Raw genomic sequence first — 21,101 nt, 5'->3', positions numbered from 1 at the left:
TAGGGTAAAATCAAACGTAGGAGCATTGTAAATAGTATGCGAAACTACAGAATGGGAGGTCTTGAGTTCAAATGATGGGTCAGATGAATCATGTCGAACAGGTGCTGAATTGACAAGCTGAGATTTGAACTCGGCATGGCCACACTTGGGGAAGGTTTTTCACAGTTTTCCTTATCCTCTGTGTGAATGCGGATGTTTCTAATAAACATCTTAAAATGACAGCAGACACATAATAATGGTCACTGACCGATGCCTGTCTCATCCTGTATAAGCTGTCCGATTATGGGTACATACACACATATGGCGGGACTGAACGTGATTATTATTATTATGTTATAAAAGAAATTGATGTATGTTGACATAATCGTTTTACAAAAAGATATCCATAACTTCATGTAAAAAATACATTACATACAAAATTATTTTTTATCAGACTGCTACTAAGATGGAAAATATGTACTTAGGAACACCAAAATTAGAAGTAACCATACTATAAAAAATACGTTTAGCAAACGTGAATGAATCATCAAACATTTTAACACACTAACTTCAGATTTCCTTGGAATAGAAACTTTTCGTAGACTTTAAACGCGTCACTTTGCCTTGTTTTGACGATGTGAATGCTTATGTAAGAAATTTATTATTGTGCTACAGATGTTAAATTCCTACTAAGTTTTTAGACTAGCTTTTTTATATGAAATTTTGGAGGCAATACAATTATCCGGATGACAATTCACTATCTGATTTCTTTCAACAAGTTTCGCGCGTCTTCCATTACTCAGGTGACCAGAAGAGCTCAAATCACTAGCTGATGGACATTGGAAATTTGCATTGCAGATGAATGACGAACGACTATTCCTCGAAGGTTGTGTCCACCGAGAATCCCTGTAGTGCCTGTGATGTTGAGAGACTTCGTCTGCACTTTGTTTATTAATCACTTTCTCTTTGTTAGAATTTATCCTCTCCTCAGCAAGCAGACTCTGAATGTTTGTTTGAGTTCGAAGCGCATGTGGCAATGACAGTTCACGCAATTGGCATGCGACACTTTTGCCTAGCAAGTATAAATATGACAATTAGCCCATGGAGAATGTACAAAAAAACGTTAGTATTTTGCAAGAGAGTCTTTTAAACATTTCAAATTATAAGATTTTCTTACCAAAAGCATCAAATTCATCGCCATACTTTTTTTGTGACTTGTGTTTCTTGATGGAATTGGTTATGACTTGTGACTTTACTTCTGCGTTCGAAGCTCTGATTATTGAACAATCGCCAGAGGTTGAAAATGAACTGATGTTCGGAATGGATTGCAAAGCTCTAGGTGTTTGCTGCCTGATAGAGTCATGTTGCGAGGCAAGATTAATTTTCTGTTTTAAAGGTACAGCATTTTTCGTCAACTTTGTTGGGGATGTGTCGAGATTGAGTTGAGTTGGAAAATGTCTAACACAGCTGGGACACTGGTTTATTGGACAGCAACGTGGCGAATATAACAACGACTGGGAGGTGTGATGGTTGAATTCTTCTGGCTCACCATTATTCGCCTCAACATGTAGCGAGCTATCCTAGACATGCGAAGGTAATTTGATCAGAATAGTTATATACATAGGAATAATTTTTTTCAGTAATTGAACTTTAATCCTGGTAATAAACTAACGGCGTTAGAATCCTGTTCTGTGATATAAGCGCGTAAAAATTCGTGGATCAATTCAAACCAAGTGATTTTTGGCTTGTAGGGGAATCCCCGGAAGTTAGCATCGTTGATCTTTGCCAATTCCATGCGATAGGTCCGCTTTATTTGCTTTATTCTATCGCGAACCTCGTTCACGGTCAGATCGCGAATGTTCAGGTCTCGAATTATCCCCAGGTATGCGGTGTACCGTGCCTCCAAATCATTATACGAATCACTATCGTGTTTCCACAGGCATTCGTGCCGAATGTACGATAAAACTAGTTTGTAAACTCGCGCCTCTGTCCATTCTACGGGCATTTTAACCTAGCGGAAGCTGACAGTTACATCAACGTATAATGCACAATTTCGAAATGCAACGAACGCGAAACGAAACGTATCGTATTACAATTCAATTTCAAAGTCTGTCACATCTAGCAAAATATCAAAAACGCGGGTTAGAAATAACTAGTTAAATATTCGAAAGTATTTTCCAATGTACGAATCTGAAGTTCTGCAAATGTTTTTGTTACCAATAATTTTTACAAAACATGGGTACCCATTCCATCTTCAATTTCAACTGTGTTCTCAGTATTTCAAAAATTATATCTAAGGTTTTCAAATATCAGACAATCATACTATTTTACTGAAGCAACAGTTATAGTAGTGATGTTGTCACCTGCATTTGTAATACAGTCTTTGCATGTAATTTTTCGATACGATTTCGACTAAACTTCTCTATAGAAATCAATTTGATGCATTACATACGCTAATGTTAGAAATTGAAGTTCATTCATCCGACTAGCAGAGCAGCAAACGCAAGATATTTTTGGCTGTGTTCGAAAATTGACTGACAGTACTGTCAGCCATCTTTCATCTCTTTTGCGCTTCCAAGTTCGTGGATAGCTCTGACTCTGTCCTAGGGAATTTTCAGTACTGTCAGTCAATTTACGAACACGGCCTTTATAAGCAGTGCAGCTGCGACGTTAAATTACTAGGGGTGTATTCCGCCAGGGAACTGTGGCACACTTTGGCAGTAAATGACCAGTAAATAGTACCAACCGCTAGTTAGAAAGTTCAAAATATACTATTACTGGACTGCCACAGTTTCCTGGCGGAATACACCCTAGACAGATGTTAGTAACATCCAATAAGTTACTAAACTGCTGCTGGTTTTTGCTACTCATAAAAGTTCACCGTAATACCTCACCTAACTTAACTGTCACATTCAGAAAAAAAACTAACCTAATCTAATCCTGGTACCCTGGATCCGCACGAGCGGTCGGTAACCTGACGCATGTAAGCATCGTAAACGTGAACTTTGGAGGCTATAAACAATAAGAACCAGTGAAGTAGATTTGTTATAAATGTGGCAGAAAGAAATTCGTAAACAACAAAAATGAAGTAATTATCTGGGTGTAATTTCGTTATCAAACAATAAGCAACGAGAAAGTATTCCGTAGTATGAAATAAACTTGGTATCTTCTTCTTACAGAATCAGTGTCGACGGATTGATTGTGTACTTCCCCTACGATTACATTTACCCGGAACAGTATGCGTACATGTTGGAACTCAAGCGAGGTCTCGATGCTAGGGTAAATCTTGCCTTTAATAACGAGATATTACACCCCATATCAATAAGCAGCTTACAAATGCGCCTTCTTAACCTCCAAACTGCGTTTCCAAACTTCACAATTTCTCTTACGATATAAATATACATTATTTTATTATTTCTCTGAAGCTTGCGAAGATTTGATCCTTCAAAATATGTTTATCCATGTAATTTAAACGCTTTGAAGGAAAACTGATTTAATGATTTGCCAAGAGATTGATTCCTCCAACTGATGAGTAAACATTCTTTAAGTTAAAAAGTTTTCAATGTCTTACTTTCGTGCATATGAATAATAAAATCATTGTAATTGTTTGGAAAAACAGTAGAATGCTTGTTTTTAAGTGAGGAAACTTCTAAATAACAACAAGCTATAAATTTATTCCTTTGTGTTTAATAACTCGCAATCAAGCTTTGTCAATTTTATGAAGGTTTAAGAATAATTCTTTGTAGTTGAGACACATTAATTAACAAAAACTTTGTTGGTCTTTCAGTGCTACTTTCATGAAATAGGCTAATCCTCCTCAAAGAATTCAATGATTAATAATTTTTAATACCATCATTTGAAAAATAATTACACGTATTAACAAGCATAGGAAAGTAAATTATTAAAAATTATCAAATCAGTTAAGGCGTCTCTAATATAATGAATATATATTCTACAGGGTCATTGCCTCTTGGAAATGCCTTCGGGTACTGGAAAAACTGTGACATTACTGTCACTGATTGTGGCTTACATGCTGCAAAACCCCTTGAAGATAACTAAATTAATATACTGCTCACGTACAGTACCGGAGATAGAGAAAGTCATAGAAGAATTAAAAAATCTTATAGAATACTATGAAAAAGAGGATGGAGTAAAGCCAAAACTTGTTGGATTGGTGCTGAGCTCTAGGAAGAACATGTGCATACATCCAGAAGTTCGTTGAGTACATTATTCATTCATTTCCAATAACAAAGAATCAGCTGATTGTTAAGATGATTATATTTTTCAGATAAGCAGGGAACGTGAAGGAAAAATTGTTGACGGTCGATGTCATTCCCTCACTGCCTCGTATATAAGAGAAAGGCATAATTATGATGAATCAACGCCAGTTTGCAGCTTTTATGAGGGATTCGATTTAGAGGGACGTGAACAGATTGTGCCTGCTGGAATTTATTCCCTGGATGACCTGAAAGAGTATGGAAGAGACAGGAATTGGTGTCCATATTTTTTGGCTAGATTTACGGTTGGTCTGCTGATTATTTAAGTTCATTGATCAATTAATTTATTAATTTATAGACCTGTTTCTTTACTCGTTCTTTTGAAAACAAATTTTTTGTTGTCATATTATTGTCACCACTTCTCTCTTCTTATTTCTTGACTTGAACAATGTATATTTTGTTTTACATAGGACTGGAACTGTTTGAATCATGTGGTCCAGTTACAGATTTGAAAACTTTTCTTTTACCTTTCAGATACTGCAAGCTCACATCGTTGTATACAGTTACCACTATCTTCTCGATCCAAAAATTGCTGAAACTGTATCTAAAGAATTAAGTAAAACATCTGTTGTGGTTTTTGACGAGGCACACAACATCGGTAATAATTTTCTATTTGATCAAACTTTTAAGAACATACGTGCATACAGCATACATGGACATAAATTGAACACATAAAACAAATGGATATACAAACTACATCGTATTGTTAATAATATTGGGGAGCCAAGAGTGTGGTCACATCCATTGTACTTAACAGAAGATTTTCGACATTATTTTCAGACAACGTATGCATAGACTCAATGAGCGTCAAAATAAACAAAAGAATAGTTGAAAAAAGCACGGCAAATATACAAATTTTGGAGAAAACTGTGGCTGAGTAAGTTAAACCAAATCACAATTAGTTTATATAGATATTAAGTTCCAAGTTTCACACAAATTTTATAGTTCATAAAAACCGACATTGCTCTTTGTTATTCGTTCATTTATGATTTTCAGGATGAGAGAAGACGACGTGAATAAATTAAAAGAGGAATACAGTAGATTAGTTGAAGGCCTCAAAGGTGCGCAAACGGCAAGAGAAACTGACATTATTTTGTCCAACCCAATTTTGCCAGATGAAGTACTTCAAGGTAAGTCTAACTTACATGAGTAACTTTCATCCGATAAAACAATGAAAATGTTGTAAAATGGATATATTTTCTTTGCTTTACTTACGGTGAGATATAGCGCTGATTAAAAAATGCATGTATCTTTTTTCCAGAGGTTGTTCCTGGCAACATAAGAAATGCCGAACACTTTGTTGGATTCTTGAAGCGGTTTGTAGAATACCTAAAAACAAGGCTTCGAGTGCAGCATGTAATGCAGGAATCGCCAGCTGGATTTCTACGCGACATTCAGTCTAAAGTTTGCATAGAAAGAAAACCCCTGAAGTTTTGCGCGGAGAGATTAGCATCGCTTTTACGAACGATGGAAATTAGTGATGTTACAGATTTTTCGCCTCTGATTTTGGTCACGCACCTTGCCACTCTTGTTTCCACGTACACAAAAGGTTTCACTATCATAGTCGAACCATTCGATGATAAAACACCAACGGTTCTAAATCCGATTCTACATTTTAGCTGTCTCGATTGTTCTATTGCTATGAAACCAATATTTGACAGATTTCAGTCAGTCATTATCACCTCGGGAACACTTTCGCCCTTAGACATGTATCCAAAGATCTTAGATTTTCATCCTGTAATCATGTCGTCGTTTACCATGACTCTTGCAAGACCTTGTTTGTTACCAATGGTGAGATTTCGTCTTTGCATATTTTACAGTTAAAAAAACAATGCAATACTTCATTCACAATGACCGCTCAATCGTTTCATTAATTTTCAGATCGTTGCCAAAGGTAATGACCAGGTAGCGATATCATCTAAATTTGAAACTAGAGAGGATGTTGCTGTGATAAGAAATTATGGACAATTATTGGTAGAATTCTCAGCAGCTGTACCAGACGGTTTAGTCTGTTTTTTCACCTCCTATTCATACATGGAATCTGTAGTTGCTGCATGGTAGGTAGTGAAGAGAATCTAGCATAATAATTGAACATATATGTGAATTTATGATTAAAAAATATTTCGGCCCGGCCGAAACGTCGGAAACATGTGGTTTTTTAACCAAATAAATTAATTACAAAACTGACCGGATTTCGACTAAACATGATTCAATCATTAAAAAATATCGTTATGTTTTTTTTAGGTATGATCAAGGAGTAGTAGACCAACTTCAGAGGCACAAATTACTCTTCATCGAGACACAGGACTCTGCAGAAACAAGTTTGGCCTTGATGAACTACATAAAAGCATGCGAAAATGGACGTGGAGCTGTTCTATTATCCGTAGCTCGAGGCAAAGTGTCAGAGGGTGTTGATTTTGACCACCATTTAGGAAGAGCTGTTCTTATGTTCGGTATACCTTACGTTTACACTCAGTCCCGGATCTTGAAAGCCAGACTAGAATATCTACGAGATCAATTTCAAGTTAGTATCAGAAGTTTTGTTATTTTAAAAGCTATGACATACCTTGGATTAAATTTTCAGTCAGGTTTTTTCTAATCTATCAATAAGACATAAAATGTGCAATTTTTCTTTAAATTTCAGATAAGAGAAAATGATTTCTTAACGTTTGATGCAATGCGGCATGCCGCGCAGTGCGTTGGCCGAGCCATAAGAGGCAAAACTGACTATGGTATCATGGTGTTCGCGGACAAGGTACTGTACCTTAAAGTTTTTTATAATTCATCACAGATTGGAGTTCCTGTCGATAAATGATAGCTTCTACGTTGTTACTGAAAATGATTTGCTTTACAAACTTTTCAGCGTTTTTCAAGAGCGGACAAAAGAAGCAAATTGCCCAAATGGATTCAAGAACACCTTACAGACAGTCTTTGCAATTTATCAACAGAAGAAGCAATACAGGTACTGAAAATACTATAGATATGAAATGTAATCGTGAAGATATTATCTTCGTATTATAATCAATAATCATCGTTAAACTCGACATTTTAATTAAAATAATTTATCGATCGTACAGAGTAAAATAAACCCTTATGTATCACAACAAATTTTTTCTAGATAAGCAAAAGGTGGTTGCGACAAATGGCTCAGCCATTTACGAGGGAAGATCAGCTCGGATTGTCTCTTTTGACTAGGGAACAATTGGAAAAGGAAGAAGCCAGCAAATTTGAGAAACAAGCACAACAAAATTAAAATGGTGCCTCATTCTTAGAGGTCTAAGAGTATAGAGTTAGAGGAATATCGGGTAAGATTAGAACACATTCTAATACCAATTTCACATTAGCTGACAGACACAATTTTACCGCTATTCGATAACTGGTTGATAAAGATGTCTTATGAAAGGTGACTTTATTTATGTATATTGTTTCTCGTTTTTTTCCTTGTACACCATGTATACTAAGAAAACATTAAATCTTGTTTGGTGAAAAAATGAATGAAAAAAACGGAAAGAACTGAAATCATAATTGCTAGTGGATAATTCAAATTCTATTCATCTTTATAAATACCTTAGTCATATTTTGTTATGAATATCGGTCCACTGTCTTGTGAACATTGAGTTGAAAAATACTTACGTTTTCTTGGTTTAGTGAGAATTCTATCTTGTATTGCATACGGATATGGGTATGTAAATATCGAACGGTGGATATATGAATGTAATATAACATTAGGTTTCATTTAAATTTTTTTTTCATGTTTTATTAAAAAAGCTTCCTTAAATAATTCACAGTTTCAGTTCACAGGAATTAGTATTCAATAAAGCACGTTAATTACATCATCATTTCGAACTTAGTTAAGTGTTGTAACCTAATTAGGTTTTCCAAATTCGCAACGTTAATTAAGAAAAATAAGTGGCACTAGCTATTAAACAAAAAAGTCTAAAGAAAATGATCGTTTAGTGAATACGATTAAGTAGATGATTTCACAGTGATGCGGATAATGTAAATTTTTTAACAGAATTCGTATCGTACGCAGTACCGATTTTTATTCTATATTCTGATCAAGAGTGCAGAAACAAAACTGAAAAGCAATTATAAGCATAAAAATGTTGAAACTTAGTGAAGCGAAATCGAGAAATAAAAATGAACACAATTTGAGGTAACAGAGTAACTGCACTAATTTAATTTCACGATCATATAGTACGACGTTGGAATTTTAACAGTATCGAAAATACTTTTATATTAATCTATGCACGTTGTGTAAAATATACATATGTCACCATCTGACAAGAATCTGGTCACCGTCTTGGATGGAAAAATAGCTCAAGTTTTGTAGCGGTTTGTCTAATTTTATTTCGTTACTGGAGAGCTGAAAAATTAATTAAAGAATAATTGAGGAGCCACAAGAATATTACACATAGAATTTTTAAAGATTGCTATTCTTACCGTCTGCTGCACAAAAGATAGAGTAGGAATTTTTCCACTAGTTTTAAACAATCGTTGTACAATTCCAACGACCTTTTGGACTTCCATATCCTTGAGCAGCTTTCTTCTAACTCTTTGCGGCTGATTTGGATCATCCGGACAAATAAACTCCACAGATATTACATTCGATCCCATTCCAGCGTTCAATTTTGACACATGAACGTCTGGTAATCCATATTCTGAAAGTTGCATTATGTAGAATTCAGCATCTTGGCACATACAGTAAAGGAATCAATTTAAGTCCTTTGATTTATTATTTGCCTTTAAGGAGGGGATTCTGGTGAAATTTCGAAAATAGCAAGTTTTTCGATTTTTGAAATGACTAAAGAAGTTGATTAAAAATTTCCTCCAGCAAAATTTAGATTATGGTAGTATGTATCCTGAAAAAGAATTTTAATCTTCTGCGATTCAGGACACATACTACAGTAATCTAAATTTTGGTGGAAAGAATTTTTGTGCACACATTTTTTTTATTTATTTCAAAAACGGAAAACTCGATACTATCAAAATTTCACCGGAGTCTCACCTTAACAGTATTAATAATACTTGTGAAATATAAAAACTTGCTTTTAATTAATGAAGGATATTGAGGGTGTTCAGTTATGAATTCCACTCTTTTTTCTGGAATGCTTTCAGTATCAAGCCACTGTTTTCCGAATAATTTCAAGTAATCGTATTCAGCGCCAGTCCTTTCATCTTGCCAAACTTCAGTGCCATTTAAAAATTTAAGCTTTGATATTCTGGCAATAATTAGCTGGCGTGTGGTCTCAGGAGTTCCACACTTCAGAATCGGATTGTCTCGAAATTTCAAATCCTCAAGACTCAGAAGCTTATCCAACTCGCTGATGGATCGCCACTGAAAGTTAATTTTTTTTATCAACTTTGCAAATATCTATATAATCGCATGCCTTTTACAAAATTATTTTACAAACATTTTCATCTTCTTATCTAAGTTAATATTAATTACCTCTGATATGTCGTTTTTAGATATATGCAACTGCCTAAGATTGGCAAATAAGCTTGTCTTGGTCATTGACTTGTCTGTCGGAAAACTTACAACTTTTATTCTATTTTCATTGACATTTAGATATTCCAAGCTAAAAAGAATTGGGGTAACATTGATTACTTCTTATGCATCAGTAAACTTAGGTGATATTCACCAACAAAAATGATAGATATTTATGATATATCTGATCATTTATAGTTTAATCTTTATATCAAAATTCTTGTCTCGTTATAAGAAATTTTTACCAAGGAAGTGAGCCTAATTTCAATATTTCATTCCAATTTTCAATTAAATTTCCCTCAAGAGTTAGGGCTCTGAGTTTCATTATGTTTGAACAATCTGGTGGTCTTTCTATGGTATTTACAATGTTGAAAGATATGGATAGTTCTCTGATTGACGGAAACATTGCAATGCATCTTTGCACATCTGCCCAATTATAATTCATCCTTGCCATCGTTAAGTGAGTGACATTTGAAAACGATTTTCTAAATTGTTCCACTTCAATATCGCACGGCAGTTTATTTTCGCTGTAAAATAAAATTATTGAAGTTGATTATTACAGAAGGCATTTTCATTTGCACATTGTAAATTGAAAATAATTAATATCAGCTCAGAATTTATTTCATATCCAAGATAGTTATTGAATCACAGAAATGGAATTATAATTTTCTTTAAACGAATAAAGAATACTGTGAGAAAACATGTAACTTTCAACATATTTTGAAACTTCTTTTTTAATCACTAGGCTGTATCTTGTTTGTTTCAAGAAGTATTAGTGCAATTGGGGAAATAATCATTCTTGCATTAATTTTTCTCTATTCAATTGATTTTTTTACAGAAATCTGTTAATATGTAAAAGACAGAGCCTAGAACAATAATTTCAAAAAGGTATCATCGAATGAATAGTATCTCACCTGACATTGAGCCTTGTGAGAGAACGAAGCTGAATGCAAATATCAGATATAACTTTCCACGAATTAGTTAAATTTCTAGAAATGTCGAGCTCCTTCAATCTTGGACACAATGTCTCCAGTTCTCCTGGGTTTCCTGCATTGCTAACTGATTGGTCTCGCAGCCATATTATTTCTAGTTGATCAAATTTGCTTTGTTTCTTATTAACCTTTGAAAAACCAACCATCTCTAAAAACGGTGCATTTATCTCCTTTTGCAGACTGGTTAAGTTCTCCCTATCAATGCCCGCCAAATCGTCATTGATCAAACCATAACGAGATTTAATCGCGTCAGGACAAGATATTCCAAAATTTGCTTTACCGTGGCGAATAAATGAGCCTGATGTCGGGTGCCTGTTAAAAACAATTCCAAAGTATAGATATTACATCTATCGAGATGGATAATATTTCTTTATCTTTTCAAATACATACCAAGTTGTAAAATACTTTACACCCTCGTATGTGCCGTTGTGCTTGCCACGTGATGGATCATCCCAGTCTATCCCTAGCCATTCGCCTTTTGTGTCGCCTACCGGTCCAACATATCTCAAGGTACCCAAAGAGCCGTCGCACTCGATCCTACTGCCCAATTCGTAGTTTTTGTCCTCAACCATCCTGAAATTTGACGCACTGATGTTTGACATTTCCATTTTTGGAGTATTTTTATTCAACCTTTTTTTTTGGTCGACTAATTTCAACGTGTGATTCTTTAGCTACGTAATTTTAATTGGTTCGTGTGAATTTTACGGTTATAAACAATGACTGGGACGATTGGTATTGTATACATACGTATGTGAAATACATACCTAACCTCAAGTTGACAGATGAGAGCTAAACGCGGTGTGTTCACGTTATTTCACACTTGATGTCAGAATTATATTTCTAAGATTACAACTACTGCCGAAAATAATACTTACGCGAGAGGATGGCCCCTCGCTCAACACGTTTCTATGAAAATTTTTATTTATAAACGACAATTTGACATTTCTCTGTCGAGCCTGCACCTATCTTCACGATCAAGATCATGGAGCCTTACTCTAGGCTCCATGATCAAGACGTTGACAGGGATCACATTTAACTAATTTCTGTTTTACCGACGGAACTTTTGTACAGCGGATGTTTCATTTCAAACTTTAACATATAGAATCATAATTGGGTGTATTACACGTTATCCATTTTAGAGATTTCAAAAATTTGTGTATATCATTTACAAAAAATTCAACTAGATTTCACTAGGGAATCATGTACATTTCTTTACGCCATTACGTTCAACTGTCTATTAGTCATTTGTATTCTAGAAATATACGGATTTTTCTCACGGGGATTGACACCAATTTGATCACAATAAAGAGAGGTAACATACTAAAAAAAAGTATTATTCTCTTCAAAGAACTATCACTAAACCATACATGACCTCAAAATTTCAGGCATTGACGAGGCTGCAGTTCAGAATTATTGAACCTCGATAAAAAAAATTTCTACCTAATTAATTAATCCATTTACACTATTTTGGGATTGAAAATAAATATTTTGATTTTATTTTTTGCAATAGCATAGTATACATACACAGATGAGCTATGATAATTATTAGGTACATCGTTATAATATAAGTGTAACAGACAAAACAATTAGTATATAGTATAAAAGGTAAGTATTCTGTTTTTACATATTATCTTTTCATTATCATTTCAACACATTGTACATCATTAAAATATATTTGGTCTGCTGCAGCTTAAGGGACAGAATTATTTTGATGTTTTAAAGACATGTTATACTGATTGTTAATCTCTAAATACATACACATTACACTAAGCTAGTGCATTGGCAGATATTATAACAGGAATTTTTATCATTGATTTTACTAAATGTGCATGTACTAGTTGTTCATTATCGTACCGACAGTATTGGATACGCTTAATATTTCGATCCAATAACCATCGGGATCTTTAATGAAGGCAAGACCTTTCATCTTTCCCTCGTTTGGTTTTTTTACAAATTCCACACCAAGCCTAGCAAATCTTTCACATGCTACATCCACGTCAGGTACCGTGAGTCCAATATGACCTGAAATTTTTTAATACTATTCGTATTTACCGAAGTACTCTTCATTCTTTATAGCAATTTCTATTCAAGTTGAATACAAAATATGAATATTTCAATGGTATGTATTTTAACTGAATCTCTTTTGTCGAGGGACAGGAAACACTTTTTACAAATGGTAGCAAACACCGTTCAAGTGTTGATTGACTTCCAACAGAATGAGCTTCTTGCATAAAAATCTTGGTTAACATTTACAAATATACAGGGAACAAAAATGTGTATCAATTTAATTTGATGTTTTGCAAAATCTGAATCATCGATTAGGTCTCTGCATGAAATAAAATTTTCATTTCCATATTTTTAGAGAGCAGTGAAACTTTATATAATTATGTCATATTTTCTTTTTTTCGTCAAAAGACAAGGTGACATCGTATCATATACCCATATAACAGTTTTGCATGCAAAGGCCCAATTTTAACTCTGGAATTTGAGTCATTAAATTTTATTTCCATTATTTTCTAATATTCAACTTTTTGTTTCTTACCAAATCCTCTAGGGTCTGTATTCCCATTGTGATACTTAGCGTCGGGGTCTACTTCTGTACCCCAATTACTGAAATAATAAAACGAACAATGAGAAATTGGTAAGATCAGTTAAATAGTCAGATACTAAAAGTACACGATTGTAAATGATAAGAGTTTGTACTCCAAAGCCATCATATAGTTCGCTCAATCATGTCACTACAGACTCTGAATTTATTGTAGTTATACTATTTGATATCAATGTAGTTTTGCGAAGTATAGAATTAGTTTAGTTTATGAATTTTGAACGGAATTACTTGACGAAAAAAAAAAATGTTGTCAAAATCAATTGGGACAGCTGTATCAATAATATTTTGAGGTTGAGAAGCGAAATTTTTATTTAGGTAAAATACACTAAGGAGTAAGTTCAATTTAAAATTGGATCATATTTTGTAGGAAGTAAAATATGTAAAAAAATGTACGCATTAACTGGACAAATTCATCAATTTCAAATATGTGCAAATTATTTATAATCAACTATAAGGAGCATTCTGCTCGATGAGGAGACCAAGGGTAACGATTCTGGACTGTCAGAGCCTCTTATGCAATCAACACTACACCAGGCAAAATTTATGGATCAACTTAATTATTGTTTGAAAAGTGTACACTTAGATGATTTCAAATTTTTTTTACAATTTCTTGAATACGGATTCCTCACGTTAAATAGTTTTTTGGTAAACTCTTGGACATTCTATAAGACTCTGTACACCCATTGAATTTCCAAAGTTGGGAAAATCATAGGATGATTGTACATATGCAAATTTTGTATTTACAATTGCTTCATGATACGGTTTTACAGTACTGCAAGTAAATGTATCATTTCTTGAAGAAACTTTAAGAAAATCGTATGTACTGATAAACCTTCTTGAGATAGAAGTTGAAAAACAATGAGTCAACATACTGAGTGAGCTCCAAAGCAGCTTTTCTTGTAAAAGTCCATTCGATACATTCCCTTCTGTCGGTTGGTATGTCGCTAGCACGCTCAAATCCGAGAAAATAGACGGAAAATTTCATTTCAGGAAAATCCAATTTCTGAAGTAATCGCATTCCTAACACTTCCGTATAAAATGGCAAGGATTTGCGTGGATCCTTAATACGGTACATGATCTGGGAAAGGATGAAATCTTTTGTTGCTTCATCTGGGTTTGTACAAAGCTCTCGTGCTTCGCTGTTGGTTAACCCCGTTGGTTCTCCCATCTAAAAATAATATAAAAATATAGCGAGATATTTTCCTGCCTCTTTGAACGTCGGTTCTACATTGATAAACAAAAATTATACGGGATTATGTAATGTTATAAATTAATGATAGCTCCGTATGAGATTAGAAATGATCTAGTACCATCTGGCTATAGAAAGCCTTCTAAACTCTCGTCGCAATGGTAACAAGATAGGTAGAATTACATTCTCTGTGCAACGTCTCATCTGTACAGAGTGAATATTACGGAAATTTGATTTATACAGTACTACTTGTTATCATGTGAAATATTTCAGGTTAAGTAGCTTGTCTACTGACAGCTAACGTGTGAATTATATGTATCTGCTTGGTAGAGTTATTTTTTCACCAACCTTCATCTCTATAACTACTTAAGTTTCGTGCGTGTCCGTGACACGCAATATCAACCTAATTTCAATAATTACTTACCTTGACAACGATTATGAATGAAAACCGTGAAATTAGAAATAGCAATGGAACTCAAGTCAGTGCGTGACCAAGCCTGTGGAAGCGATGCTACGTTAATTCAGCGAGGTTACAAACGATACGTGCTTGCCTAACAATTATCAGAACCATGCGATAAAGGACATCTCTAGTATGCCATTTTGTGACGAACTCAAATTGCGGGAAGTTTTGAACACATATAAATACTGTAAAACCTCGATTATCCGAACCTCAGTCATCCGAATCCTCAATTATCCGAACCATGACTTGATTTATCCGAACGCTCAATTGTTCGAACGTTGGATCAAAAAATATATTTTTGGCGTGAAATATACATTGTTGTTTGCTAAAAAATGTGTAGCAGCCGTAATAATAGTAGTAAAAAGTAATAAATTAAACGTTTGGTGTCTGAAAAAGGTTCGATACATACTCACAATTAGATATTTAATATAGACGTTGTCGATTGGAATTTATATTGCATGTATCCCTTAAATTAAAAATTGCCTTTCAATTATCCAAACTTTTGACTATCCGAACTAGGCTCAGTCCCAATTAATCTGGATAATCGATGTTCTACTGTGGGTAATAACCTTGATGATAATGAATAAACCTATTCAACGACTTACTACAAGCTAGTTTTTAACAGAAATGTTTATTTGAGATATTTGTGGAAAACTATTTACAATATCATTGTAGTTAAGAAATGTAAAAAATCTAATATCATGAGTTGATACCTCACTGTACGTAGGCGTTGACTATATTCTTTCATCAACGACTATAAGAAAAACGTTTGTTTATTACATATTTAATATTTTCACTATTCAAACATTCGCGCGTCTCCGCCATTAACTGGCGAAATTTGAGAGACTAACATTAGTACCACGGTATTTGTACACACTATACAATTACATATCTTATGGTCATACGCGTGGCAGTTCTTGGTCATAGTCTAGTCTATGCTTTCACTTTCTCCCCTGTCAACGAGTCCGCTTCGGTCTGCTAGTGTATTATCCAGGTATTATCTGTCAAAAAAGGCATCGAGCCAAATCAAACGCGTCACATACACACCTAAGTGTGTACACGGTTGAATAAAATTGATATTACTGTTGATCGACAACAAAATGGCTCACTGGTTCCATCGCAACGTTTTAAAAGCAACGACAAATCATAAATTCGAAATAAAATTGAAGGAGTCTACAGAAGCTACAAAGAAACTTTGCAGGTTACTCTCCAAGGATTAGTTATACTTTTTCGCAATAAAATTTACACCGAGAGTGATTCCATCGCTTAAAATAATATCGATTGTTGTAACGGAATTTCCAGTCTAAACCTGTATAACATTTACGCCACATAAAACAATAGATTGTGCTTACAAACATATAACAGCATTTTAATCTTGAAAAACACCTGTATATAACAAACTGACAATACATTTTTGACAGATAATCAGTTGAACGTATTTGCATTATACACTTTCACAGATATGTCGTTCGCATTTAAAATGGTGGCAGGAGATATTACAAATATATTTTCAATTTTGTTGCTATTAGATGTTTTGATCTAATTGTAAAACCAGCAGGTATCTTGCCATGCAAAAGTTATTATAAACACACGAATGCTATTATTTTTCCTTTCACAATAGAGGGGGGTTGATGAGAAAGAAAGATGTACATATATATTCTTGCAAGATGAAAAACTTGTTTAATGTGTGTAAATTAACAGTTGGATTACGAGGATATTCTGATATGTGTAACAATGCATATATGTTTCTGTATATTATTCTGCAATAACATTTTTAACACAATTATGTCTTTTGGTATACCTATTGTCTCATCTTTCCTGAGTATAGCGATCTGAAGTTATCAAGAAGCCGATTGTTGGATTTAATACGGGATGCAAATAATACAAGTGATACAATTGAACCAGCTTTCGTAGCATATCTGAGCCTATTATATGGACTAATCTGGGAAATCCAATCATCTACCGAACATATTGGAAGGCCTGAACCAAGTAAATTGCGAAATATTTTTGTTTTCAAATGGACTCATACGCTGCTTGGTTCGCTTACTCAGTGAGTTTAAATCAAATTTACTTCTTTAAGTATAAAGGCAACATGTATTAACGATAGTTCTAATTTCTGCTCATTTCATCTGTTCAACAGCTCTCATGCAGACTCTGTTTATGAAGCAGCTAATATCAGCATAAACGTTGCGATATGGTTTATGAAACATGCTGCAATGGTTGCCGGGAAAGACGAGTGAGCCTCATAGATACTTGTATAATTTCCCAATCATATCGTCTTAGCAAGTTTCGTCCATTTATTAATATCATTGTATTTACACAGTATAAGTATGGACGAGGCTAAAGAAATTCATGGTTTGTTGAGAAGAGCTGCGGGAATTTTCACCTTTGTACAAACCGAATTTTTACCCCAACTCTCCAATCCTCCAATACTAGGCAGTGATTTGGATCCACGTATTATGAATGCTTACATAAATCAATGCACAGCTGAGGCTCAAGAAGGTTTTTATTAAAATTTAGTCAATAATTGATACAGTTTCTGATATGAAACTAAATTTATTGTTTCCATGAAAACTTTTTATTTTGTTTAATAAGATTCATTGTATAGATCAGTTTCTTTTGAGTAATTTATTAATCACTTTCTTCACAATTTCAGTGACAGTAGCGCGAGCAGTTGAGTTGAAACATAACAATAATTTAATATCAGCACTAGCCAACGAAACAAGCAAGCTCTTTCTGGATGCAGCCAATACTTTGAAACCCTTTAAGCCAGAAATTTCAGCTCAGTGGATAAAATATCTCGAACTGAAAGCAGCTTTTTACCAATCCTATGTAAGATTTAAATTTCTAATTATATATATATATTTTTTTTTGCGATTATAAATCCAAATCCATGATTTCTTGATTCGTAGTGGTCTAACAATTTGTTTTTGATTATGGTGATTTACATATTTCAGGCATATAATTATTGCGGCGAGAATCTCTTATCTATGGATAAATGCGGTGAAGCAATAAAAGCTTTGGAAGAAAGTGAAATTTTTTTGAATAAAGCTAAAGCTCTTTGCCAGGAATATGGTAAAACTCACGGTCCGGCGCCGAGAGTAAAGCCTGACCAACACGCTGTATTTAAACGACTGGCTCCTCTGGTGAGAATTACGCTTGATAAGTGTAGAAGAGAAAACGGTTTCATGTAAGTACAACCGAAATACTGAGTAAATCGATTTTGACCTTGCTCGGAGAACCACTTACTATGTTCATTCTTACTTCAGATATCACCACAAGGTGCCTGGAGATGTACCGTCACTGGAAACTAAGGCTACCTATGGTTTAGTAAGCCCTGTAGACTTTACAATGCCAGCGCCAAATCATCTCTGGAGTGTGCCAGCGTATAAGAGTTTTGTTGGAGCAGCAGGCGGGGCTACAGGTAATACGAAAGAGCATGATCTACCACCTGTACAGGAAGAAGCGGTGCATCAAACTACCAAAGAGCCTAAAAATGAAAGTGGATGTTTATTGCAATAAAAAATACACAAAGAAAAGTATTTTGCACACTTTAAACGTACGTGAATATATTTGAAGTTTTAGTAGATATTACAGGTATTTCAGTCGCCTATGTTAACTTGTGCACGGTACTATTAATTTTCCAAGAGTAGTTGGCTTTAATGATAATACCACAGCGTATGCACATAAATTATTATGCAATAATGATTACAGCTGATAACTTTTGCTTGGTTATAAATCAATGTTTTTTAGCTTCTAGCGATGCAATAACGTGCAAATCGTTTCTATAAAGCTTCAGTATTAGTTTGAATAATAAATAATAGTCACTGTTCCTGACCATCAAGTGCTCTTCAATGCGTATAAATACTATTTAAACGATACTTACAGTATATTACAGAAATTTCTGAAAGATTAAAATCCATTGGATCTAGTCAACCTCCTCGCCTATGAGAATATTTTCAAAAAATATTCTCTTCGTTCATAACTAATCATGTCATTATCCTATAGACAAAAATTTGTTGAAAATATTGAAAGAGAGATTTACCAATACAGAATATATATTTACATTCATATTTCACTAATGGTACTATTTTAGACTTGACGTTTTAAATTACCACACTCGCCAAAAGAGTTTATATCGTCTGTTGCGGACTATAAAAAATATTTGGCTTATGCAGTGTTTGGGAAATGTAATGAAAAATGCAATAAACACAAAATTTTTACCGAATAGCGAAAATCGATAAGTATAGCACAAAAAGTGCCGCAATGACACACATATACATACGTATATATGTATATATATATATTAAGGTGGTTCAAAAAAATACGACCATCCAATTTGTTTCGCAGACGCCTTTTAAAAGTTTCGAGTAAACCCAAATTTCTGCATGCCTTCCATATCCCAGATTATTCAAAAAATATTATAACTGCGCTAAGAAACCGTTGAGTAAAGTGCAGAATATAAAATTCTGTCAATTTTTGGCCTTTTTTCGTACTTTTTCCGATCTTTTCAATAAATTCTCATGACTTCCGTTTTTGACGGATTTGATGGGGAATTGTGGAAAAATTCCTCAAGAAATAGGATATTTTACCAGATTTTCACCAGTGCTTAAAAAACACGTTTACTTGCTCTTGAAATTTCATCAATTCTGGCTTCAGTCACTAAAGTCACTCTTATCGTCGAATGTCTATGCTTATTAAATAATCCAGTTTTCTTGGAAAACAATTGTTATGTATAAAAAACTTCAGAACTATAGAATCACAAAATATTATGTTTATCATGAGTTCTTTATGCCAGAAAATGTATTTTTATTTATAAACATCATAAAACCAACAGATCCAATGTAGCTGATGAAACTCATATTCTAAAGAACTATTCACTGAATTTATTGAATAGTTCTATATTTTTCGAAATTGAGTATTCATGAATAATCAAAGAAAACATGAACTCTTTGGAGGGGAAATCATTTTTTAAATAAAAACTAAAGCCACCAAAAAAAAGACCTTTAAACGCATTTCACGACCTACGAAAGTTGATCGTATACGTCCTCCTGCGGCTGCAGCATTCATTCAACACCTCGAATCTTTCAAAAGGCATGCGCAAATAAAATTGGATGGTCGTGTTTTTTTGAACCACTTTAATATATTACATATATATATATATATATATATATATATCTATACACATAGATAAACTTAAATACTAGTTGCTTTATATATTAGTTTAAATATTATATTTACAGATATATTTACAAAATTATATGACAAACGCATTTAAATGTATAAGTATTGCTTTAGCTAGGTACTTAAGCTATGTGTAGCGTCGATACTGTATTCAATAAGTATGTATTGTCACGTATAAAATAAATACAATACGTTATTTTTATAATTATTGTAATTCTGTAACGTGTAACAATTTGCTATGTATTATTAATATTTAATTACATACTCTATTATGCACAAACAATCATAATTTTATCTCAATTCAGTTTGCCGTAATAAAAACAATGACAAAATTAACTAGACCGAGATAAATGAAAATGCACAGGCAAAACTGTTCGCATGCATAACCTAATGTGATGCAAATCATTTGAAAAAACACTATAATAATATATTTTTTACAATTTGAAAAGTAATGTATTCGAAGCATACCATAGAATAAAGCAATTATCTTGAATGATGCAGATGACAAAATGTCTCTGCTACAATCTTGTCTCCCACAAAGTTATCATTTGAGCCAATGAAATATGATGACTTGCACGGTGAATTGTACCGAGAATCCGTCTACACTCAAACAATATTAAGCATGACTCGCAAACTTTCATTTATTTGCTATTACTAAAATATTACGTTAAAATAACGCAAGTCAGCTGTAGATTAGAAATGAAAAAAAAAAAAAAATTAAAATTAAAAAAAGTAAAATGTGGCAACGAAAAATTCAAATGCATGTCCTCTCAGTTGACATTTTTTTTCCTCACCCTTTTCATCGTCACACAACCAAGTTTTTGCATGCTAGTCTCAGATAACATAAAATCCTTAGAATGAAGCATATTTGTGAGATCAAATAGAGGGAAAGAGAAAGAGATTTGTTCACACACATTGTCCGTC

At 33.8% G+C, this 21,101-nt stretch overlaps 5 protein-coding genes and 1 long non-coding RNA gene across 12 annotated transcripts; 2 read left to right on the top strand and 4 right to left on the bottom strand.

The window, feature by feature from the left end:
- Nucleotides 1-315: 315 nt before the first annotated feature.
- On the bottom strand, nt 316-2,184 carry LOC124186878. The gene is made up of 3 exons (XM_046578959.1): nt 1,652-2,184; nt 1,157-1,559; nt 316-1,051 (listed from the first exon to the last, which is right to left on the bottom strand). The coding sequence occupies exons 1-3, from the start codon at nt 1,982-1,984 to the stop codon at nt 669-671; spliced, it is 1,119 nt and encodes a 372-aa protein (XP_046434915.1). The 5' UTR covers nt 1,985-2,184; the 3' UTR covers nt 316-668.
- LOC124186872 (general transcription and DNA repair factor IIH helicase subunit XPD) lies at nt 1,435-8,556 on the top strand. Of its 3 annotated transcripts, none has more exons than XM_046578947.1 (13): nt 1,435-1,573; nt 3,159-3,258; nt 3,938-4,192; nt 4,268-4,501; nt 4,731-4,854; nt 5,037-5,133; nt 5,253-5,386; nt 5,518-6,047; nt 6,138-6,313; nt 6,501-6,780; nt 6,901-7,011; nt 7,120-7,218; nt 7,375-8,556. In XM_046578947.1, exons 1-13 carry the CDS (start codon nt 1,566-1,568, stop codon nt 7,507-7,509), a joined length of 2,283 nt encoding a protein of 760 aa, XP_046434903.1. In that variant the 5' UTR covers nt 1,435-1,565; the 3' UTR covers nt 7,510-8,556. The 3 variants fall into 3 exon arrangements, with proteins under 3 accessions (XP_046434903.1, XP_046434904.1, XP_046434905.1); XM_046578948.1 differs by lacking the exon at nt 1,435-1,573 and adding an exon at nt 2,908-3,067; XM_046578949.1 differs by lacking the exon at nt 1,435-1,573 and adding an exon at nt 2,933-2,962.
- Nucleotides 7,987-11,759, bottom strand: LOC124186874 (tubulin-specific chaperone E). Of its 2 annotated transcripts, XM_046578952.1 has the most exons (9): nt 11,612-11,759; nt 11,501-11,525; nt 11,127-11,309; nt 10,659-11,048; nt 9,990-10,271; nt 9,706-9,835; nt 9,306-9,594; nt 8,700-8,917; nt 7,987-8,622 (listed from the first exon to the last, which is right to left on the bottom strand). In XM_046578952.1, exons 3-9 carry the CDS (start codon nt 11,306-11,308, stop codon nt 8,530-8,532), a joined length of 1,584 nt encoding a protein of 527 aa, XP_046434908.1. In that variant the 5' UTR covers nt 11,309; nt 11,501-11,525; nt 11,612-11,759; the 3' UTR covers nt 7,987-8,529. The 2 variants fall into 2 exon arrangements, with proteins under 2 accessions (XP_046434908.1, XP_046434909.1); XM_046578953.1 differs by lacking the exon at nt 11,501-11,525.
- Nucleotides 11,760-12,217: 458 nt separating this feature from the next.
- Nucleotides 12,218-15,133, bottom strand: LOC124186430 (lactoylglutathione lyase). 2 transcript variants are annotated; one of them, XM_046578164.1, is made up of 4 exons: nt 14,655-14,845; nt 14,217-14,512; nt 13,279-13,346; nt 12,218-12,758 (listed from the first exon to the last, which is right to left on the bottom strand). In XM_046578164.1, the coding sequence occupies exons 1-4, from the start codon at nt 14,655-14,657 to the stop codon at nt 12,571-12,573; spliced, it is 555 nt and encodes a 184-aa protein (XP_046434120.1). In that variant the 5' UTR covers nt 14,658-14,845; the 3' UTR covers nt 12,218-12,570. The 2 variants fall into 2 exon arrangements, with proteins under 2 accessions (XP_046434120.1, XP_046434121.1); XM_046578165.1 differs by lacking the exon at nt 14,655-14,845 and adding an exon at nt 14,958-15,133 and having other exon boundaries at nt 12,220-12,758.
- Nucleotides 15,134-15,913: 780 nt separating this feature from the next.
- Nucleotides 15,914-20,127, top strand: LOC124186428 (BRO1 domain-containing protein BROX-like). 3 transcript variants are annotated; one of them, XM_046578158.1, is made up of 8 exons: nt 15,923-15,987; nt 16,090-16,194; nt 16,822-17,043; nt 17,134-17,229; nt 17,317-17,495; nt 17,650-17,825; nt 17,951-18,183; nt 18,263-20,127. In XM_046578158.1, exons 1-8 carry the CDS (start codon nt 15,929-15,931, stop codon nt 18,513-18,515), a joined length of 1,323 nt encoding a protein of 440 aa, XP_046434114.1. In that variant the 5' UTR covers nt 15,923-15,928; the 3' UTR covers nt 18,516-20,127. The 3 variants fall into 3 exon arrangements, with proteins under 3 accessions (XP_046434116.1, XP_046434114.1, XP_046434115.1); XM_046578160.1 differs by lacking the exon at nt 16,090-16,194 and having other exon boundaries at nt 15,914-15,987; XM_046578159.1 differs by having other exon boundaries at nt 15,933-16,194.
- Nucleotides 20,128-20,143: 16 nt separating this feature from the next.
- LOC124186434 lies at nt 20,144-21,091 on the bottom strand. The gene is made up of 2 exons (XR_006871668.1): nt 20,972-21,091; nt 20,144-20,777 (listed from the first exon to the last, which is right to left on the bottom strand). It is a non-coding gene; the product is annotated as an uncharacterized LOC124186434 (long non-coding RNA).
- Nucleotides 21,092-21,101: the final 10 nt, after the last annotated feature.

Source organism: Neodiprion fabricii, chromosome 7 (genome assembly GCF_021155785.1).
Source record: "Neodiprion fabricii isolate iyNeoFabr1 chromosome 7, iyNeoFabr1.1, whole genome shotgun sequence".
Classification (NCBI taxonomy): Eukaryota; Metazoa; Arthropoda; class Insecta; order Hymenoptera; family Diprionidae; genus Neodiprion; species Neodiprion fabricii.
This window is presented reverse-complemented; position numbering and strand designations above follow the sequence as displayed.

What these genes read in the sequence shown, in the direction of transcription:
- LOC124186872 (XM_046578947.1), top strand. An exon ending in AGCGAGGTCTCGATGCTAGG is followed by an intron (nt 3,259 to 3,937) that starts GTAAATCTTGCC and finishes TATATTCTACAG; the next exon opens with GGTCATTGCCTCTTGGAAAT. An exon ending in ATCTACGAGATCAATTTCAA is followed by an intron (nt 6,781 to 6,900) that starts GTTAGTATCAGA and finishes TTTAAATTTCAG; the next exon opens with ATAAGAGAAAATGATTTCTT.
- LOC124186878 (XM_046578959.1), bottom strand. Translation starts at nt 1,984, where the DNA reads ATGCCCGTAGAATGGACAGAGGCGCGAGTTTACAAACTAGTTTTATCG. An exon ending in CAGAACAGGATTCTAACGCC is followed by an intron (nt 1,560 to 1,651) that starts GTTAGTTTATTA and finishes TCGCATGTCTAG; the next exon opens with GATAGCTCGCTACATGTTGA. An exon ending in CGATGAATTTGATGCTTTTG is followed by an intron (nt 1,052 to 1,156) that starts GTAAGAAAATCT and finishes TATACTTGCTAG; the next exon opens with GCAAAAGTGTCGCATGCCAA.
- LOC124186874 (XM_046578952.1), bottom strand. Translation starts at nt 11,308, where the DNA reads ATGGTTGAGGACAAAAACTACGAATTGGGCAGTAGGATCGAGTGCGAC. An exon ending in AAATTAGGCTCACTTCCTTG is followed by an intron (nt 9,836 to 9,989) that starts GTAAAAATTTCT and finishes AATTCTTTTTAG; the next exon opens with CTTGGAATATCTAAATGTCA. An exon ending in ATATCCTTCATTAATTAAAA is followed by an intron (nt 8,918 to 9,305) that starts GCAAGTTTTTAT and finishes TGCAACTTTCAG; the next exon opens with AATATGGATTACCAGACGTT.
- LOC124186430 (XM_046578164.1), bottom strand. An exon ending in GCTGCTTTGGAGCTCACTCA is followed by an intron (nt 13,347 to 14,216) that starts GTATGTTGACTC and finishes TTATTATTTCAG; the next exon opens with TAATTGGGGTACAGAAGTAG. An exon ending in TACAGACCCTAGAGGATTTG is followed by an intron (nt 12,759 to 13,278) that starts GTAAGAAACAAA and finishes AAAAAATTTCAG; the next exon opens with GTCATATTGGACTCACGGTA.
- LOC124186428 (XM_046578158.1), top strand. Translation starts at nt 15,929, where the DNA reads ATGCTTTCACTTTCTCCCCTGTCAACGAGTCCGCTTCGGTCTGCTAGT. An exon ending in TCTGCTAGTGTATTATCCAG is followed by an intron (nt 15,988 to 16,089) that starts GTATTATCTGTC and finishes GTTGATCGACAA; the next exon opens with CAAAATGGCTCACTGGTTCC. An exon ending in GCTACAAAGAAACTTTGCAG is followed by an intron (nt 16,195 to 16,821) that starts GTTACTCTCCAA and finishes TCCTGAGTATAG; the next exon opens with CGATCTGAAGTTATCAAGAA.